General features: G+C 39.4%; 1 protein-coding gene across 6 annotated transcripts in view; it reads left to right on the top strand.

Moving 5' to 3' along the window:
• The window catches only part of LOC137652253 (mitochondrial ribosome-associated GTPase 2-like), a 67,771-nt gene extending 48,861 nt beyond the window's left edge, over nucleotides 1–18,910 (top strand). For all 6 annotated transcript variants that reach the window (XM_068385509.1, XM_068385512.1, XM_068385513.1 and 3 more), the window contains exons 7-10: nucleotides 4,340–4,478; nucleotides 7,041–7,188; nucleotides 7,407–7,491; nucleotides 18,541–18,910. In XM_068385509.1, the coding sequence (XP_068241610.1) occupies nucleotides 4,340–4,478; nucleotides 7,041–7,188; nucleotides 7,407–7,491; nucleotides 18,541–18,675 (507 nt within the window). In that variant the 3' untranslated portion in view covers nucleotides 18,676–18,910. The remainder of the gene's footprint in view (nucleotides 1–4,339; nucleotides 4,479–7,040; nucleotides 7,189–7,406; nucleotides 7,492–18,540) is intronic.
• The last annotated feature ends 438 nt before the right edge of the window (nucleotides 18,911–19,348 follow it).

The raw sequence follows: 19,348 nt of genomic DNA, 5'->3' as shown, positions 1-19,348 counted from the left end.
TCTTTTGAATTTATTACTAATTACTGTGTAGATTGCTCAAGAGAGTCTTTTTTGGGGCAATCAGTATTCTCATTATCTTTGTGTTTCATGGTGGGGTAGTACTGCATTGTGATTTATATATTTCCTGTGAGGAATGCAAATACTCTACTATTTGCTCTTATGGAAAAGTATGTTCAAATAGATTAGATTAAAAATTCCAAATGTAAGAGAAACTAACTTTTAGTTTAAGGATAAATGCAGATAAGACTTGGGTAGAGATTATAGTGAGGATAATCATGATAATGGCACTCCAGCTTTTGATGGTAATAAGCTTTTTATAGGATATCATTCTTGGCTTTTGTTCGATTTAAGTATGCCACTTAAGTCTTTCGACAAAGGGCGAGATTTGAGCCTAACCTGCACCATTTTGAACTCTAGCGTTAATCCTCAAGTTTTGCTTAGTGGTTTTAGTGTGCCAGTCAGTAAGGGTTCTCATGGTGCACAGTGCATGACAGTCTCTAAGAGTCTCCCACTCTAAAATTACTTTAGGTAATTTTACTGCAAAATCCTTGCTTTCCACAGTCCAGTCCACTCTTTATAGGCTACTGAATTTTAGGTAGTAAACTAAGCTGGGAGCCTGAATCCTGATATCCCTTCGCTCGTTGAAGTAAGCACTCGTGAGCAACCACTTATTTCATATTAACATATTTTATATTAAACAAGTCGAGATTGCACTAATGTTTTTGCATACTCTTGAATCACAGAGAACTTTATAAATTGTGATTCCATAAGGGTTGCCACAATGTCATTGCTTCCTTCATTCAGATCCTCTACTGCAGGGGTGGCCAACCTTTTGTTTACCATGCACCAATTTTTTTCACTTCTTATTCAGATGCGCCACACATACTTTAACCCCCTTTCAATCCCTCAACTATGGTGATTTGGACATATTTGGGTTTAATACATATAATAATGATATCTATACATATATATAGATATGTCTTTATACATATATATATATATATATATATATATATATATATATATATATATATATATATATATATATATATATATAATATATGTATATATATATATATATATATATATATATATATATATATATATATATATATATACAGGTATATATATAATTATATGTCTTTATATATATATATATATATATATATATATATATATATATATATATATATCTATATATATATATATATATATATATATATATACAGTATATATAGATATTCATATTTATATATATATATATATATATATATATATATATATATATAATTATATGTCTTTATACATATATATATACAGTGAACCCTCGTTTATCGCGGTAGATAGGTTCCAGACCCGGCCGCGATAGGTGAAAATCCGCGAAGTAGTGACAGCATATTTACCTATTTATTTAACATGTATATTCAGACTTTTAAAACTTTCCCTTGTACGTAGTACTGTTAACAAACTACCCTTTAATGTACAGAACACTTAATGCATGTACTAACGTACCCTAAACTAAAACAGGCACAAATATTAAGGGCGACTTTATATCATGCGTTTCCTAAACACGCCAAAAAGCACGATAAAAAATGGCAACCAATGTTTTGTTTACGTTTATCTCTGATTATAATGAAGAAACAAACGCATTTACACATCTGTGTATAGGTTAGCTTCTGCATCGATTATATTGATTATTCAGTACAGTATGTTGATTTGGTTATTACTAATGTTTTACTTAATTTTTCTTAGGACTTCCAAATGAAATGTTTTTCTTTATGACGCCGCCTGAAACGACGGCGTCATAAAGTACGCTCAGTAAACAAACTAAGGAATTTAACGCGCATGATGAAAGTGATAAATAATGATATTACAGTAAAAGCTTTAATAAAATATGTTATTACAAATATTATTTACCGTATCTATATAAAATCATACATACGTAGCAAAGCAGGAAAACAATCTACGAGAGAGCGAGAGAGAGAGCGAGAGAGAGAGAGAGAGAGAGAGAGAGAGAGAGAGAGAGAGAGTTGTTTTACATACGTAAATGTAAATTTTAAACAAAAAAAAATAGCCCCATTTCATATAAAATAGATTACAAATATTTTACTTTATCATATTATAGTAGTCTGTATAATACTGTAAAGTTCAGTACAGTATGTTGTTGTTAAAGTCGTGGCGATGAAATTCTCACGAAACAAAAACACGCCATTTGAGTACAACAGCTGATTCTCTCTCTCTCTCTCTCTCTCTCTCTCTCTCTCTCTCTCTCTCTCTCTCTCTCTCTCTTCGTGTTATACAATACTTACATTTAGATGAAGAAGCTAAAATTAGTTTTCTTAGTGTCAATTAAATACGAAACGAAATAATTAGGCCGAGTCTACATCCATTTCAATCATAGCTAAAAATACGGCATCCGATTTCATCAGCAAACCAATATTTTTTGGGAAATATAATTTTATTCTAGAAAATTGCCACTCTTTAAATAGTTAACTGCACATTAAGAAAGCGTGTACTTTTGTTTTTAAATTTCGGGTTTGTTTTAAAAATCGAGTATTGTTGATTTCTTTTTTTTTTTTTACTTTTGGCTGTGATTAGATCAGCTGTCATCTAGCTGCCGCTCTTGAGTGTGTACGAATACACTAACAAAGTATCATTTATACCATTTCTTAACTTATTCAAACCGTCTACAGTATACAGTTGATATTACATAAGCACCAATGTGTTATAACCTATCAATTTTTTTTGTTTATTACATTTAAACCCCCCCCTCTCTCTCTCTCTCTCTCTCTCTCTCTCTCTCTCTCTCTCTCTCTCTCTCTCTCTCTCTCTCTCTCTCTCTGTGGGCTACTTTTCACTACCTCCCATTCCTTACCTCTCTCTATCTCTCTAACAAATGATATCTTTGTTGCTCCTCAAAGTTTCATTTATATTGAAAATCAATCACGATTCAATTTTCCTTACTTTCTCCAATCTCGCACCATCGGTCACTTCGCGGTATTTTCGATATTTCTGGAAAATCTGCGATATATGTATATACATGGGTTATGAAAAAAATCCGCGAAGTGGTGAATCCGCGATGGTCGAACCGCGAAGTAGCGAGGGTTCACTGTATATATATATATATATATATATATATATATATATATATATATATATATATATATATATATATATATATCTATCTATCTATCTATCTATCTATCTATATATATATATATATATATATATATATATATATATATATATATACAGTATATATAGATATTCATATTTATATATATATATATATATATATATATATATATATATATATATATATATATATATATATAAATGTGTGTGTGTGCACGGACAGATGTAGCAGCTGTAAAGGAAATGATTTAACATGGATTCAAAGTAAAGTATACCTACTTTATTGACACTGAATTTGCATTGATAATATTCATTAGTTATTCCTGAAAGTACTAATAAAAATATATGAACATAATTAGCAGTTTTAAAGAAAAGTAATTTCACATGCAGGAAAAATAAACATAACTATGTTTAATGAGACTTTTGACTCTGCCTTGCTTTCACTAAATCTTTAATACTAGCAGGTAAATTAGTAACTGAGAGCAACAGACAGTTCAGATTTGAATCGGATAGTCGCGACCTCACTTCTTGAACATTTTCATGGATGAAAATATTTGCTCGCATTTGTATGTTGTTACAAAGCTACAGGCATAACTTTGGGTAAATTTTCTAAATTCTGGAAAATGTTCACTTGTTTATAATCGCCCAAAATGAGCATTTCAGATGCACTTGAGAGTGAGGAAAATTCACTAAATTTACTCTTCAACACTGAATTTGCTTTTAGACCAATAAGCTCCATCTGTATATTACTTGGTATCTTCAGAATGTTATGTTCAGTAAGTGAAAATGGATTTATAAATGCAACCATGCAATCTTCTTCAGCAAAATCACTAAAACGACTATCAAAGGCCTCTCGTAGTAATATGATTTTTTCAATGTATTCTGTAACGTTGGTATATGATTAAGGTATTATATATGTCTAAAATCTAATACATATATAGAAATGGTGTATTTTGAATAATTAAAGAAAAAAATGCAGGACATAGCTGAAGGTCCCCTTAAATTATTTTTGTATTTTTTTCTAATAATCAGTAGTATTTTTCATATTATTTTTTTATGAGCGGGCTTGATTTTTTAATTATCTCTGGGGTATAGTGCGCCACTTGTAATCGTGCAATGCGCCACTGTTGGCGCATGCGCCATAGGTTGGCCACCCCTGCTCTACTGTATATGAAATATTTTTATGTATGATCTTTTCTTTCAGATTGGGTTTCCTAATGCAGGAAAATCTACTTTGCTCCGTGCAATTTCAAGAGCTCGGCCAAAAGTAGCATCTTACCCATTCACAACTTTACATCCCTATGTTGGTATGATTCAATATGGAGATCATCATCAGCTAGCAGGTAATTTTGAAAATTAATGATTTAGTATTCTTCTTATTAAATACACTAGTGTTCAGTTACATTCCAACAAAGTTGGTTTTAATTTATGATTTTTCATATTTGATCTGGTGATCACTTTATAGATTAAAAATTCTTGGTTATCCTCGTAAAGTTTCTTTGGTGTATTAAAGGGGCTATTTATCTAGCCAATTACAGTATATTATAATGAAAAAAACCCTACTTGTTCTTAAACTGTAAAGATTTGGTGAAGTGGAGGGAATTTTTTGTGTTGTTTTAATATGCTTTACCACCTTTATCAAAAATAATTCTTACGTGATTGTGAATTATTTTTATGAACCTCCCCTGATGTTCATATTTCCTTATTCTCAAAGCTAACTTAAAATGATGTTATCCCAAAAAACTAAAAAGTATTCTGTTTTGTACCTTTCAAGAGACTTTTACCCCTTACCTACCAATGTGACAACTGGTAACTAATAGGAAAAACCATGGTGTGGTTAGCCAGCAACCAATTGTCTTCAGTTATCTCCTTGATGCCATCTAATCCAAATTTACTTACTGTCCTAATAGATTTGAAATAGCCATTTTTTTTTTAGATATCTTCTGGATATTTTAGTTATTTCTGAAGTGAATTATTATGATCCTCATTCTCAGTGTCGCATGCTGAGGACAGTACCTGTACAGTATTGTGTTTTAGATGTTTTGTTTTTTATGTTGGGAAGAAAGTTGTTTCCTCTTTTTTAGTTAAGTTCAGCTGATTGAAGATATAGAATTTGAGGCTCTAAGATGGATGTCCCCTCTGATATGGTTTGTGCTTTTAATTTTTTTCAGCAACCTTTTGAATGTATTTTCTGGAACTGGTGATTTGGTCAGCAATTATCTAAATATATTTTCCCATGAGAGGAATAGTAACCCTTTGCATTCTTCACAACAATGATCTGAATCACAACATTGGCTTCGGCACGAGACAAAGAGAATGTCGATCTTGAATGCACTGAAAAAAGTTCCCTTGAACAATCTATGAAGTGATTATTAACAAATCCAGGAGAAAACGTCCTTCACAATCCATAATAACCAAAATAACACTTATATCAGAAAAGTTCACATGATGTAGAGTTGGCTTGCAAAAGCAAGAATGACAGAGACTGAAAGACAAAAAAATAGTACTGCCTAACCATGCCATGGCTGTTGCCATTAGTCACTAGATGTCTTAATACAGTAAAAGAGGCCTGACAATTGAAAGGAAACAGAAATGTTTCCATTTTTTTTTTGTGGTAAAAATTGATATAAGGAAGCTTTGAGAGCCATCTTGGGAGGTTCATCTAAATTATTCATTTTTATAGCAAAGGAATTTATTTAGGTTGCAGGTATTACAGTCTTATCAAATTGAAACTGTGCTGTAGGTCTACGATATACATGTTACATTGGGACAGATCAAGATCTGTGTATAACTAATTAAATTCAAAGGTAAGGTGGTGAAGTGGAGGTCTTTGACATGTACTGTATACCCATACTTTTGCCAGACTGAGTACCACTGACCCTCCAAGAAGGGCCTTGTGGTATTCAGCACAAGAATTTCAGTTACTTTCATTGGAAAAACTTAATTCATAAGCTCAAATGAATGAGAAATCAAGATGGTGGCAGCTGGGGTTAGACGTGTACACAAGCACTCTAATCCTCGCCACATCTTTATGTTGGGAACGAATGGTGTTCACATACATCTATATAAGTTATATTTTAATTTATTTTTATTTTTATCACATCTGAGCTTTTCAATAAGAGAATGAATTATGCATAAATTTCAGAAAGTTTTGTTGAAATCATTTTTAAAGATTTAAAGGTCTATTGGGGTTATGTTTTTATTCCTATTAAATATTTATTACAGTAGAAATAAATTTATATAATCAAAATAAATGGAGAGAGAAGGGAAATGATAAGTATAGATAATTGGCTATTTGAAGTTATAAGGCTAGTGCAAAATACAATGTAGTTAGGTTTGTTATTTTCTTTTATTCTATTACAAGATCATGATACAGTATATCGATTATACTAAGGATTGTTTTCTTTTGGCAAAAGATAATTTTTGTCACAATGTTCTTAGGTTATCTCAGATCTCCTACATGATCCTTGAATTTTATAAAGTATATCAAAAACAGTTGCTAGTATTAGACTAGAGCAATTATGTTTAAGAGATTCCTGTTTCGTGAAAAAAATCTCAGATATGAAATTTCCCAGTTTATGAACTAATTTTCACATAAAACAGTAATGCCACTTAATATTAGCCTTGCACTTCATTCATTTCACTTGATTCAGCCTTTCATGGTAAAAACTTGGTTTAAAGATCTGTCAGCCTTTTTGAGTAAAAGTCTGTTTCTAAGATATCAAACACCTTACTATAATTAAATTTAGATCTGCATCTATATTTTTTGCTTACAGAGCAAATTTCAAGTATAAATGGGTTTTGTTGGACTTGATACTTAACCATGTTGATAGGAATTACCTTGTAAATGTTTCTCACTATCATAAGTGTTGTAGAATAGAATTATTTGCCCTCTTATTTTTCAGTTGCTGATATACCAGGGTTAATTGAGGGTGCACATCGTAATCGTGGCTTAGGTATAGATTTTTTGAGACATATTGAGAGATGTAGTTGTCTTCTGTATGTATTGGATGTTTCCCAACCAGATCCATGGAGGCAACTAGAAATTCTCATGTAAGTTCAAATGGTTTACATTGTAATACTGTATTACTATCAGTATTTTAGCAAAAAAATAATCTGATTAAGTATTCATAATTTCCTTTACATATTAACTTTTAGTGAAACTGTATATGAATGAAATATATTTTTGTTATTGATTCTTGGCATTTATTAATCATTATTATCATTCATAATGGTGATGTCTTGATACGAATTATTCAAATATTTTCAAGGCATGAATTGGAGCAGTATCAAAAAGGGCTTTCACAACGTCCCCATGCTATCGTTGCAAACAAAATTGACTTGCCGAATTCAGAGGTTAGTGCTGAAAATTATTTTTTTTTCCATTAACATCAATAACTGTTTTTAAAACTGCTGTGAAAAATACTAATTTGTAGGTTTATATGATAATTTTTCTATGTGAAAACTGGTAGAACAGGTATGCCCTTATATGCCCTTTTATAGACCAGGCCTAAAAGAATGAAGAATAAGAAGAAAAGAGGAAAAGTTGGATTGGAAGCCTAAAGGAAATATTCTTGATTATTATTAATTGTCAATAGGTATATTTGTACAAACGAGTATACAAACCTTAAAAATTTAGTGTGGATACTTTTTAAGTGAAGTTAAAAAACTACCAAAGATTGAAAAGGTTTAGAAGAGTATGCCTGTGGTGTCTTCTGTGGTATACCAATACTAACTATTGTTTTGGGCTCCAGTTTTTCTACCACTCTATCAACACTGAGTTTGAAGCTTGGGAAGCTTTATTACATTGTGCTTTTTGAGCTTATATGGTGATTCCAAAAGATGAACTGAAGCTTGAAACTATACACAACTGTGGTATCTCTCCATGCCCCTAGGCATACCTCTCCCAAACCTTTTCAAGCTTTGGTCTTATGCCTGAAAGAGCATTCATATTAAAGACTATGGAAAATACCAATGCAAAATACTTAAAAGATTTGTAATACAGTTGGTCCTCCTTATGTCTGGGTATTGCATTCTAGCCTCTCCTGCAGATAAGAAATTTTATGGATAATAGGAGACCCTAAACTCTATGGATGTTAAATTTTTTTCTTTTTATTGTCAGCAATTGTGTCTATCATCATCATCATCATCATCATCATCATCATCATCATCTACTCCTACTCCTATTGAAGTAAATGGCCTCGGTTAGATTTCGTCACTCTTCTCCATCTTGAGCTTTTAAATAAATACTTCAATATTCATCATCACCTACTTCACGCTTCATAGTCCTCAGCCACGTAGGCCTAGGTCTTCCAACTCTTCTAGTGCCTTGCGGAGTCCCGTTAAAAGTTTGGTGAACTAATCTCTCTTGGGGAGTGCGAAGACCATGCCCATACCATCTCCATCTACCCCTCACCATGATCTCATCCGCATATGGCACTCAAGAAGTAATCTCTCTTATAGTTTCGTTTATAGTCTTGTCCTGCCATTTAACTCTCAATATTCTTCTGAGGGCTTTGTTCTCAAATCTACAAAATCTGTTGGATATTGTTTCATTATCATACCACAACTCATGTCCATACTGTAACACAAATCTCACTAAACTGATATATAGCCAGATTTTTATATGTAATTTCAGGTGATATGATTTCCAAATTTTACTTAACCAAGCCATTGGCTGATTTGCTTTTTTCAGTTTTTCATTAAACTCAAATTCTAAAGATCCCTGTATTAGAAATCATAGTTCCTAAATATTTAAATGATTCCATGATTTCATTTGCATAAGAAATCTAAAGATTTTTTTCCTTATCTTTAGAATCAGAAATCTCAGGGAGGGTTAAAGGTGTGTTAGAGCACTTTCCATTTGGCTCTTGGAGAATAAATATTCATCTCTGAGTAAATTGATCAATATTTTAATTTTATGACTGTTTAAGTGAATTTCCTTTTATTTTTTTAGATTAGTACCGATTGGTTTATCGTGGATAAGTGAATCTCTTTGGTTTGTTAATCGGCAGATAAGGAGGGCATATTTTACTGTATTTCTTTAAATAATTGAAAATATTATAGTCTGATCAATTAAAACCAGAATTCTAACATATGGTGGTTGGGAGGAAGAGTCAGTTTAATATTCCATGAATTGTTGATCCACAAGGAATAAATGTTAGAAACACTGGCATAACATGTTAAATGTTGCTAAAAAACAGGGACTTTGTCTTTCAATTGAAGTGAATATGCAAGAAAATTAGTTCATGTCATACTGCTTTTATTTTTTCTTAATATGATCCTGAATTGATTTTTTTATGATCATGTGTTCTGAAATGGATTGCATTTTTTTATTTGAGTTACTGTAAAGAAAATTTTAATACCTAGGATAGTTTCAACTGATGTGTTAAACGGATTTTGAGCGAAGCGAAAAATCTATTTTTGGGTAAGATAGCCATGTCGTCCTGATGGAAGTTCCTTAAAGGCAGCTTCCTAGGGTATATTACAACTACGGCGATATTCCCAGAGAATTTACCTTCAGGTACCCAGAATTCTAACTCCTGGAGCGAGTATCCCTAAAAAAGACCTTAGGGATATCGTAAATATCAGTGGACGTATTCTTGACACGCCTCATAGCAATCTATACCCCGAATAGAGTTAACACTTCGTAGGGGTCAAATGGCAAGAAAACGAAAACGATAAGAAAGGGGGGAGCCGTTCGTAAGGCATCTCTCCTCCCCGTTTCGAAAGCGTGCCCTGCGCCGCTCGCGGCGCCATCTGTATTCCTTGTAGCGATACACGAGGTGCTACAGATACTGTATGTAGGGAGGGGTCCTACAACCCTTTTCACTCTTTTTTTTTTTTTTTTTTTTTTTTTTTTTTTTTTTTTTTTTTTTTTTTGAAAAGGAACAGGGCGGGTCCATCAGGACGACATGGCTATCTTACCCAAAAATTGATTTTTCGCTTCGCTCAAAATCTGTTTTTTGGGCTCAAGCCATGTCGTCCTGATGGAAGTATACCAGAGCATTACTGTATCTGTGGATTCTCAATACGTGCCGTACTCCTCAGGAATGTTTCTTAGTCAACTCGACTGAAAGACCTAAGATGTTACCGTTATACATCTTTTCACTAATCATAAGCCATGAAAGCGCTTCCTGCCCCCTACAGGGAGGAGTCCTACTAGACTCTAGAAACGAACGAAGAGTACATATACCTATGTATGAATCACTCGCCAGCCAGTACAATATAGTGGTCTCACTCTATATGAAGTAAAGCATAGTCTTATGGGACTACAGCATCCAAGGGAAAAATCCCGACCAGCACCCTGGTCGAAGTAAAATTAGACAAAAAGGTTATATCTGCGTAGGATTAAACTTGCTGCCACCACCGTCCTCAGAGAGGGGTGGAGTCCTTTATGCTAAGGAAAGTATAAACCAGTGCAACAAGGCTTTGCATTAAGGAATAGGCTATTATAGATATCCCCGATTAATATACATAGGCTAAATGCTCAATAAATAACATGAAATCAATATAGGTGAAGGAGACGCAAGGTTCCCGAGAACAAGTTTATTGAGTAACAATAAATAGACATGGTCACCATAAATATGTACATATGATAGGTGGATGACCAACAATTTACACAAGTACCGTAGTGCATGGATGAATGGTTATCTGAAAGAAAACAAATAGGTCACTTGTCACATACCCAGGTATCAAAGTTAACGTCCATGTTACTACTTTGCTGACATTAGCGTTAGCAAACGCTTGGCACACCTGTCTGTACTTGTGCTACCATCACCATAACGCTGGAACAGTCACTGTGGGCTCTCAGAGCCTTCACTACTAGTTATATCAACGCATATAACTAACCACTCACCCAAGAATCAAAGTCCCAAATGATTCCACTGTTCCTCGCAGAGTTAAACAGCAGGGTTAACGACGCAACCAACTGCTACCACAGACCTCTTTAGCTGCTCCACTTGCTTAGCATAGTGGCGAAAGAATACCCTGGAAGACTTCCAGCCAGTGTATGAACGAAGGTGTTCAAAATCCATAAAGTTAAAGAAGTTTAAGGATGAAGCAACTTTCCTCGGATCATGACCTGCGGGTGAACTGTCAGGATCCGCTCTGCGAATAAAATATGTAATTTTCGCCCTAAGCTGATTTAAAGATAAATTCGAGCCCAATGTTTCTCCTCTGAATAGTTGGCCCCCATGGAAGTCTGAAGTTCTACGAAGATAGACCTTTAGGCATTCTACGGGACATAGAGATGCATCTTCTTTCAGAGGGCAGATTCTCCAGGGACCCCACCTGTTGGTGGGCAACTCGTTCTTAGCGAGAAACGTAGGGTCCGGAAACAGGTTCAGTTCTCCCCCATCCAGGAACTGAACTCGGCCCTCCTCTCTCGAGAGGGCCACAATCTCACTAACTCTGGCCCCAGAAGCAAGGGCAAAAAGGAAGATCACTTTTTGAGTCAGGTCCTTCAATGCACATTCCTCATTATCCAGTAATGAGGCAAAATGAAGGACTTTGTTTAACGACCACGAAATAGGCTTTGGAGGAGCTGATGGTCTAAGCCTAGCACAGGCCTTCGGGATCTTATTAAACATCTCGTTAGCGAGGTCTACCTGGAAGGCATATAGAATGGGTCTTGTCAGAGCTGACTTACATGTAGAAATTGTGTTAGCCGCCAGCCCCTGTCCGTGGAGGTGAATGAAGAAGGATAGGCAGAACTCCGTAGAGATCTCTTGTGGGTTCTTGTCTTTGACAAAGGCTACCCATTTCTTCCATGCAGATTCGTACTGCCTCCTAGTAGACTTACACTTGTATTCTTCCAGGAAGTCGATGCTATCTTTCGAGATTCCGAACCGTTTCTTCACCGCTAGGGAGAGAAAATCGTGAGCTGCAGGGTTCGGGTTTTCTGTAATGAAGCGTAGACAGTCGACTTCTGGACTTGCTGGGACAGAACTGGGTCCGGGAGTGGTAGAAACTTCAGTCGTAGTTCCAGAGCTAGAGGGAACCATACACTGTTCGGCCACTTGTGGGCCACTATTGCTGCTACTCCCTTGAAGGATCTCAGTTTGTTGAGGACCCTCAACATCAGATTGTGAGGGGGAAACAGGTAGATCCTGGACCATCTGTTCCAATCGAGGGACATCGCATCTACTGCTTCCGCCAAGGGGTCCACGTATGGGGACACATATTTCGGCAGCTTCTTGTTGTCCTTCGTCGCGAAGAGGTCTATCTGCAGTTCTGGGACTTGTCTCAAGATGAAGGAGAATGATCCTGCGTCTAGGGACCATTCTGACTCTATCGGTGTAACCCTGGATAGAGCGTCCGCGGTCACATTCCGGACTCCTTGAAGGTGAACTGCTGACAGGTGCCACTTCTTCTTCTCCGCCAGTCGGAATATGGCTAACATTACCTGGTTGAGAGGTGGGGATCTCGATCCCCGCCGATTCAGACATTTCACTACCACCTCGCTGTCCAGTACCAACCTTACATGGATCGAGTGACGTGGGGATACTTTCTTCAGGGTAAGAAGCACTGCCATAGCTTCTAGAAAGTTTATGTGAAAAGTCCCAAATAGCTTGGACCAGGTCCCTTGCACTTTTTTCCGATGGGAGTGACCCCCCCACCCTACCTTTGAGGCGTCTGTGTGGATTGTCACTGACGGGGGGGATGGCTGAAGAGGTAGAGACCTCTTTAGACGACTGGCTTGAGACCACGGTCTGAGAAGAGAACGTAGTCGAAGTGGGACCGGTCTCTTCAAGTCCCTTCGCTCTTTCGATGCAAAGGTTCTCCATACTCCCGCTGCATCTTTTAGCTGTGCTCTTAGCACTGGGTCTGTTACTGATGCAAACTGAAGAGAGCCCAAAACCCTCTCTTGTTCGCGTCTTGATATCCTCTCGGAACCTAGAAGTCTCCTGACAGACCCCGCTATTTCCTTCCTCTTTGACATCGGAATGGAAAAACAGTGTGACACTAGATCCCAGTGAATTCCCAACCACTGGAACCTCTGAGCTGGAGAAAGACGAGACTTCTTTCTGTTGATCATGAAACCTAGATATTCCAGGAACTGAATCACTTGTAGGGAAGCTTGCAAGCATTCTGCTCTGGATGCTGCCCACACCAACCAATCGTCCAGGTAGGCTACTACTTGGAACCCTTTTAGGCGTAACTGTTTGAGCGCTGCGCTCGCAAGCTTCGTAAAGATCCTTGGGGCTATGTTTAGCCCGAAGGGCATCGCTCTGAAAGCATAAAGTTTTTGTTGTAGCTTGAATCCTAGGTAGGGGGAGAGACGGCGACTTATTGGAACGTGCCAATATGCGTCTGACAAATCGATGGAGACGGTATATGCCCTCTTGGGCAGTAAGGCCCTTATGTGTTGTAACGTTAACATCTTGAACTTGTGGTTCACTATGAACTTGTTGAGTGGTGACAAGTCCAGAATGACTCTGAGTTTCCCCGAGTCTTTCTTGGGAACACAAAACAGCCTCCCTTGAAACTTGATGGACTTTACCCTCCGGATCACCTTTTTCTCCAACAGATCTTGGATGTACTCCTCCAAAACGGGGGTGGAGTGTTGGAAAAATTGAGGGCACTGGGGCGGAGTACTGTACCAACTCCAACCCAGTCCATTTTTGAGAAGGCTGTGGGCCCAGGGATCGAAGGTCCAGCGATCCCGGAAATACTGAAGTCTCCCATCTACCGGCGACACTTCACTTTGACTGCCCTGCAGTCTTGCCTCCCTGGCCGCGACCACCTCTGAATCCTCGTCCCCTAGAGGGGCGTCTCGCCGAACCTCTGGCTGCCCCTCTGGGTCTTGCACGAAACGTGGTTGATTGTCCCTCGAACACGGGATTGAATGCCGGGGAAGCTGATGACATGGCTTGGGGTACCCATTGGAAGGTGGTCGGGGTCTGGGCTACCAGTTGTGGTACCGGAGGCAAAGCTGGCTGCTGCTGCTGCTGTCTTTGTGGTTTGAAAGGCTTGGCTAGACGGGAGGAAAACCTTGATTTCTTCGCCTTTCCTTTCGGCTGAGGGCCCTCATCCGGAGAAGACTTCCTCTTAAGGGACAGGCCCCACTTCAGGAGAAGATTACGGTTCTCAGTGGCTGCCTTGTCCACGACCTCTTTGACCACGTCGTTGGGAAAGAGATCTTTACCCCAGATGCTGGATGAAATGAGCCTCTTGGGTTCATGCCTCACTGTGGCCGAGGCGAACACAAACTCCCTACAGGCCCTCCTTGCTTTAACAAAGCAATAGAGGTCCTTAGTCACCGTGGCCAGATGGATCTTGGCCATTACCATGAATATCTCCGGCATCTTGGGGTCGCTAGCCATCGTCTCCATGTTGGTCTGGAGAGACATCGAGGCTGCCAGGCGCTCCTTTGTGTCCAATTCCCTCCGTAGGAGGAATTCCGACAACTTGGGAAGGTTTTCGCCGAACTGCTGACCTGCAATGTCGGCGTCCAACTTCCCAACCGAGAAAGTGAGGTGCACCTCCTTCCAGTCCTTATTGTCCAGCGGCAAGGCCAACGACAGAGGTTTGCATTCCTCCAGAGATGGACACGGTTTGCCAGCTTCAACCGCCTTCAAGACGGCCGCGAACCCCTTTTGCATAAAGGGGAAGGCCCTAGCCGGGGAGGATACAAAGGAGGGGTGCTTCTTACTCAAAGCGGCAACTTTAGAGTTTGAGAACCCCCTCTCCTTCAATGCAGCTGTTAAAGTGGCTTGAGCCTTGGAGTGATCCAGGATAATCACCTCCTTTGGTTCCGTCTCCTCCTTCGAGGCCGGCTCCTTCTTCAAACGGACATAACAGTCCGGGTAGGCCCCTCTACTGGGCCAGAATTCCACCTCCTCAAGGGGAACTGAGCCCAGTTTCTCCGACATGACGATCTTCCCAATCGTCATCGGCATGTGCTCGGCATATCTCCACGGGTTGGCATCCGAGCACAGAGGAAGGTCCTTCACGTTGAGCTTCTTTGGAGGTCCACGTGATGCTGTGATCTTCTGCATCTGGAGCTCAAAAGTAGCGGCCTTCTGATTATTCTCCCTCTGCATCTGTTGGATCATACCAACGATGGAAGAGAGAGCCTGTCCTAGCTCTGCTGGAAGAGCGGACGAGGTAGAGGGGATAGGTTCAGGGACCTGAACCGGCACGTCTGAAGATACGGGAACCTCTTCCTCCACGGCAATAGGATCTCGATCCTCCTCCTCGCCTTCTGCGAGGAGATCCTGTTCTGCATGATCGGACAAGTCAGACATCTTGTCGTCCAACTGGATGTCCTGCATGGCATCAGCAACATCCTCCTCCACTGGGATCTGGACGAGAGGGATCTCCGGCCGAGGCTGGGGAACAACAGCGTCAGTGGAAGCCTTGGGAAAAAGGTATGCCCTCATCTTCTCATTAGGAAGATAAGGTCCAGTGGTGTTTTTCTGAAAACCCCTTACCCATAAGCGAAGCTTCTCCCTCGCTGCATCTCTTGACTCCGCCGACCTAGGGGATTCAAAAGCCTCTGATAGCAGGTTAGTACATACAGCACATACCTGCGGATCCCAGTAACGATGGTCATCATTGGAGGCTGCGCAAGCCGCGTGCCTCCTACACGAGACATGTCCGCAAAAGTTCTTACTGCGGACATTGCAGAAGACACTATCACACTTCGGATGCTCCTCCTGTAAAAGAAGAAAAATTTCCATGAATATCAAGTGAATTTCAATTCACATGTAAAAAATGAGTATTCACCAAGAATAAGGGAAAGACACCTACTTGTGAAACCCACACAAACACCTGTGGAAGCCCACCAGCCAAAGTCACATAGTTAGTCTTTACTAGAATAACCAGAGAGCATATTTCCAAAGGAAATTAGGTGTAGCTCACACCTAAGGTAAAATTTTACCATTCCGGCCAGGGATGAAAAGAATTCTCTTTTATCCTTGTAAGGCGACACCAAGTGATTGCACAAGTAACACAAGTAAGATAGAAAAGACAGTGTTGTAACCTACTATATCATGGACTCCCTTGGTTGAATACACCACCAAAGAAAGGACTGATACAGTACCTGAGGGTGGTGTGCCGGCCGGCTATTGCCGGTCAGCACCCCCCCCAACCCCCCTCCCCCCTTTTTCCGAAGGTAGATCTCAAGTACACAACATCAGATCACCCCTATTGGGGAGAACTCCAGATCCCATGACTGAACCGGCCGGCAGTGGTTGCCGGTCCGCAGCCACCCGGTTTGCACTGCGTTGCCGGCCATCATTCTTAGTGGCCGGCTAACCGGGCAGTGTAGCAGGCCGGCCGGCAGCAGTAAGCAAACCTTGCCGGCTGGCCTCCACACCAGGCAGCGCTCGGCTGCCGGCCCCACTTATAGTGGCCGGCAGATGAGCAAGAGACCGGCCGGCAAAGGTATATAACCATCGCCGACCGACAGCAAGAGAACTGGAGAACACCCCTCCCCACCGACGGCCGGCCTGTAGGCCGGCAGACGGCAAGGACAACACATACGAAGACAACAGAATGAGTGCCGGGCTAAGAGGCTATGAGCCTCTGTGCCCGGCACCCGAAAGAGTGCCGAAAGGAAGGGGAGACACTAAGTCAGGCTTCCTAACCGCTGCTTACTGAATCTACAGACGGCAGCGATGGAGGGACCAAGAAAGGACCGGGCAGCACTCGAAGGAAGGGTCTCTGCCGGTCGGCACACTCTGCCGGCCGACAGGAGACCACGTCAGTTCCCCATCCTAACCTAGGCTAGGTACGGATGCGGACGACTGACACAAAGGAACGGAAAATAGAAGGGAAGGACAGAGGGTCCTATCCAACCTTGCCTTGGTTAAGGGTCATTCCCAACTAAGACAGCTCATCTCAGCCAGAGAAAGACCCGAGGGGGAGGCCGGCACTACTGGCTGCCTCCCTAAAACCACGGCAAGGAAGGAATTGCTATTCCAGAAAAGGGAATATATCCCGAATCCGGAACGGCAAGAGGACAAGTCTGAGGGGTCACCGAGCGAAGGGATCACTACTGGAACCCAACAAGGTGGACCAAGGGGGATAAACCCCTTATGCCCGTGTCAGTCAGCAAGGGAGACTCTGCCCCATGCCAGACCAACCCGGACTCAGACTAAACACTGTTGTACTGTCCCCCTCTGAACCAATTCAGATGGAACGGGAAGGTACAGTACTACTCCAGCATAGATATATTTGAAAATTAATTCAAACAAACCACTAGAGTTAAGCCTAGGGCTTAAACAGAGGGAAAGGGTTTGCCCCTTCCCCGAAGAGAAGGGAGCAAACGGGGAAACAGATAATATTATAATGACCTAAGACAACCTAGCCTAGGCACTAAGAGAATCGATTACCTAATTCACCGAAACTCACACCAATACTATCTTGGAAGGTACTCGAAAAGGGCTTATATGTATAACGTTGCCTAACGCTTAAAGCAATAAAATCACACTTGGAAGACTAATTATCATGCAGGAAGTACATAGGCCAACCGCTAGCCTACGAAGACTAGTGTTGGCAGCCTAGGCAAAACTTCGCCAGGCACACTACTAACGCATCATAACAGAATTCCTAAATAAGCTAAGTAGCTAATATTTAAGCTCAAAGGGGCTGGGAACGTCGCTCTTGCTAACAAATAAATCCTATTCTAGCGAGACAGCATCCATGATGCCTCCAGCAGGCAACAGCTCTTGTATCAAAGATAACTCTTTTAATTACTTTAATTTTAACCAAGAGCCTACATTTATACATAAAAGAAATAGTACTCAACTTATCCGAGGCAGAAGAAGTTAGAGAAAGCATTATTACACGAGAAATTCCAAGATTTGGTAGAAAACAGGGAACAAAACACCGAGTCGTAGAGCTACGCAAAAAGGAATACAGATGGCGCCGCGAGCGGCGCAGGGCACGCTTTCGAAACGGGGAGGAGAGATGCCTTACGAACGGCTCCCCCCTTTCTTATCGTTTTCGTTTTCTTGCCATTTGACCCCTACGAAGTGTTAACTCTATTCGGGGTATAGATTGCTATGAGGCGTGTCAAGAATACGTCCACTGATATTTACGATATCCCTAAGGTCTTTTTTAGGGATACTCGCTCCAGGAGTTAGAATTCTGGGTACCTGAAGGTAAATTCTCTGGGAATATCGCCGTAGTTGTAATATACCCTAGGAAGCTGCCTTTAAGGAACTTCCATCAGGACGACATGGCTTGAGCCCAAAAAAACTTTCAGATAGGCACTAAGAGTTAAGAAAAAAAATAGTTAAAATAACTAAATTATTTAAAAGCTCTTAGATCTCTTAATCATTGCCCCATCTTTTTTCTAAGTACTGTATAATATTCACCTTGACATTCAAAGTTTAAATATATACAACACTATGATTTCTATCTTTAGTTTTTTGATGTGTAATACTTTTACAGGAAAATGTGGCTGATCTAACAAAGATGATTGATTTGCCTATTGTACCTGTCAGTGCTAAAATGGGTCAACAGTTAGTACCACTGCTTTCTCTACTACGACTTCTCGTGGATTACAATGGAGAAAGTGTAGATTGATACACTGTGTTCAATAATGTATATAGTGGTTTATACTGTATATAATTTTCTTTATTTATTTTTTACAATATGATGCTATATTTACTTCTATATTGCCTTTTTTCAATTCAATATATAAAAAGCTAAGGTGATAATCTGTTTTACAGACATGGAAAAACTGAAATCCATATGATATTATTGCATTTTCATGAACTTTGCCATTTCTTCATTTATCAAAATAAAGAATGTGACTTTTGTCGGTTGTATCATTTTAAGTGCCTTCAGTAGGCTTAATATGCTATGGTAATTAGGAGAAAGAAGAAAGAACAACCATAGAAATGAGAATAGAATGCATCAATAACAAAAGAAATGTTACTGGTTGATGGTAGAAGAGGAAAATCTGACAAGGTAGATGAGTATTTTGTACTTTCAGAAGACTCAACTGCAGTTTTGTTGCTCATGAGAAAATTAAGTGCAGGCACTGTTTGTTTTAAGTGGTTTAAAACATTTGATTTTGTTCAGTGAGCTTTGTTATGACATGTAGTAAATGTGAGAAGCTCCATTTTTCTAAATACAGTAGGAAGATAAATGATTAATCTGGTTGATTCTTAAATTAATTGTTTCTGAAATACTGTACTATATACTATATCTTGAATTAATTTTCATGTGACTTTAAATTGTGCCTTTACGTATA

This window comes from Palaemon carinicauda, chromosome 13 (genome assembly GCF_036898095.1).
Source record: "Palaemon carinicauda isolate YSFRI2023 chromosome 13, ASM3689809v2, whole genome shotgun sequence".
Lineage (NCBI taxonomy): Eukaryota > Metazoa > Arthropoda > Malacostraca > Decapoda > Palaemonidae > Palaemon > Palaemon carinicauda.
This window is presented reverse-complemented; position numbering and strand designations above follow the sequence as displayed.